This window comes from Capsicum annuum, chromosome 8 (assembly GCF_002878395.1).
Source record: "Capsicum annuum cultivar UCD-10X-F1 chromosome 8, UCD10Xv1.1, whole genome shotgun sequence".
NCBI classification, from domain to species: domain Eukaryota; kingdom Viridiplantae; phylum Streptophyta; class Magnoliopsida; order Solanales; family Solanaceae; genus Capsicum; species Capsicum annuum.
In genome coordinates this window covers 157,738,078-157,739,911 of record NC_061118.1, presented here as the reverse complement: position 1 = coordinate 157,739,911, position 1,834 = coordinate 157,738,078, and the positions used below count along the sequence as shown (strand labels likewise).

At 33.8% G+C, this 1,834-nt stretch overlaps 1 protein-coding gene across 1 annotated transcript; it reads left to right on the top strand.

The window, feature by feature from the left end:
- Positions 1-1,178: 1,178 nt before the first annotated feature.
- On the top strand, positions 1,179-1,834 carry LOC107879388 (disease resistance protein Roq1-like). Its single transcript, XM_047395593.1, has one exon. The coding sequence runs from the start codon at positions 1,307-1,309 to the stop codon at positions 1,832-1,834; it is 528 nt and encodes a 175-aa protein (XP_047251549.1). The 5' UTR covers positions 1,179-1,306.

The following is a 1,834-nucleotide window of genomic DNA, read 5'->3' as shown; positions in this document are numbered from 1 at the left end:
TGAATATGACAACTCCATTTTGTCTTGCTCTTCTTTGGTTTGGACATATTGGAAAAACTCTTCCATTCCTCTATAATTACTTTAATGTTTACTCCCTCTATCTCAAAATATTGTCTGTTTTCGCTTTTCGAGAGTCTATTTGACTAATATTCAAAGAGAAATTATATTAGATTAATTCAATTTTTTTTTAAAAAAATTAAATATTCAAAAACTATACGCGATGTACTATAAGTTGCATTTCTTCTCATATCATATCAATAAAAAATGTTGATCATAGTTCGTTAGTTTGAATCTTGAGAAGTGAGAAGTGACATGTATCTTCGGCGGAGGGAATATAATACATGAAAACCATAGATACAGGGGCGGAGCTACGTTGTATCAAGGGTGGTCAGATGAACACCCTTCGTACATGAAATACTGCTTTAAAGGCTTAAATATACAATATGAACAATCTTGATGCATGCAATTGCTCTAGCCTAGGTGTGGTAAGCGCGCAGGGAATGGACATTCTCCTTTAGTGCGTGGGTTCGATCCCCTGCGGGCTGCTTTTTTTTTTAAATCTCTAAATGCTTCAAAACTCGGGGGAAAACGAAGGATTAGTAGACTTTGTTCCTTTTCTTTAATTAAAAATTTATATAAAATTTAAAGTAATTATTTAATTTAAAATTAATAAGTAAATCCTAAAAATTCTCTATAACGTTGCTAAAAGCGAAAAAACTTTATATAGGATTTCCTTTTAAAAAAGACCTCATTTAATTTTGTTCTTCATCTTTCATGTTTCGTTGTTATTATTGTCTGTCACCATAGGTCGACGAAAGCTTGAAGCATAAAACTGGTTTTTTTTCTTGTTCTTTTTTTGCTTATCGCTTTACTTCGTATTAAATTAACATGAACACTAAAGCTAAACATTATGTGGTTTGATTTTAAATTTTTGATACATTTATTCATGAAAAAATGATTGTTAGTATTATGTAGTTTGATTTTAAAATTTTCAATGCACCATTCGTAAAAAAAATAAAATTTTGCTAATGTAATGATTAAACACCCTTCGTGAAATTTCTGGCTCATAGATATAAGTCTGAATGTTGGACTCAAGAAACCAGAAAACAACAAGATAAACAAGAATTGGTATTTTCAAGGTCTACCTTCACAAGGGAAAAATAAGTCTAAACAAGAACAAAGATCATTCTTTAAAGCTTAAATCTTGTACCCATTTGATTGCATTCTGCCAAGAGCCCAAATCCATATTACTGAAGGAGCTGTACTTACTGAAAAGGCTGCAAAATTTGATTTACTATTTTGACCAATGGCATATGAACAAGTTCAAGAAGCCTCCAAGTTCAGGTCTAGATGTATTTATGATGTTTTCTTGAGTTTTAGGGGTGAAGACACTCGCAGAACTTTCACCAACCAGCTCTATGAGGCTTTGGTTGATGTGGGTCTTCGTACTTTTAAGGATGACAATGAGATTGAAAGAGGAGAGAACATCAAGTCTGAACTGGATAAAGCTATCCATCAGTCAAAGGGATCAATCATTGTTTTGTCGAAAAACTATGCTTCTTCCAGCTGGTGCCTTGATGAACTTGTGGTGATCCTGGAGAACAACAAGAACAGAGGACATGTAATTCTTCCTGTTTTCTACTATGTTGATTCGTCTGATGTCGGAAAGCAATCAGGGAGCTTTGCCATAGCATTTGCTCGACATGAAAAGAAATTGCTGGAAAATTCAGAAGATAGTCAAGCATGGGCTAAGCGGATTGAATTGTGGAGGAAAGCACTGAAAAAAATTGCTAGTCTTGGGGGGATGACTTTACAGGGCCAAAATGAAAGGTAA

Excerpts from the sequence above, each read along its gene's own strand:
- LOC107879388 (XM_047395593.1), top strand. The coding sequence starts at position 1,307 with ATGGCATATGAACAAGTTCAAGAAGCCTCCAAGTTCAGGTCTAGATGT.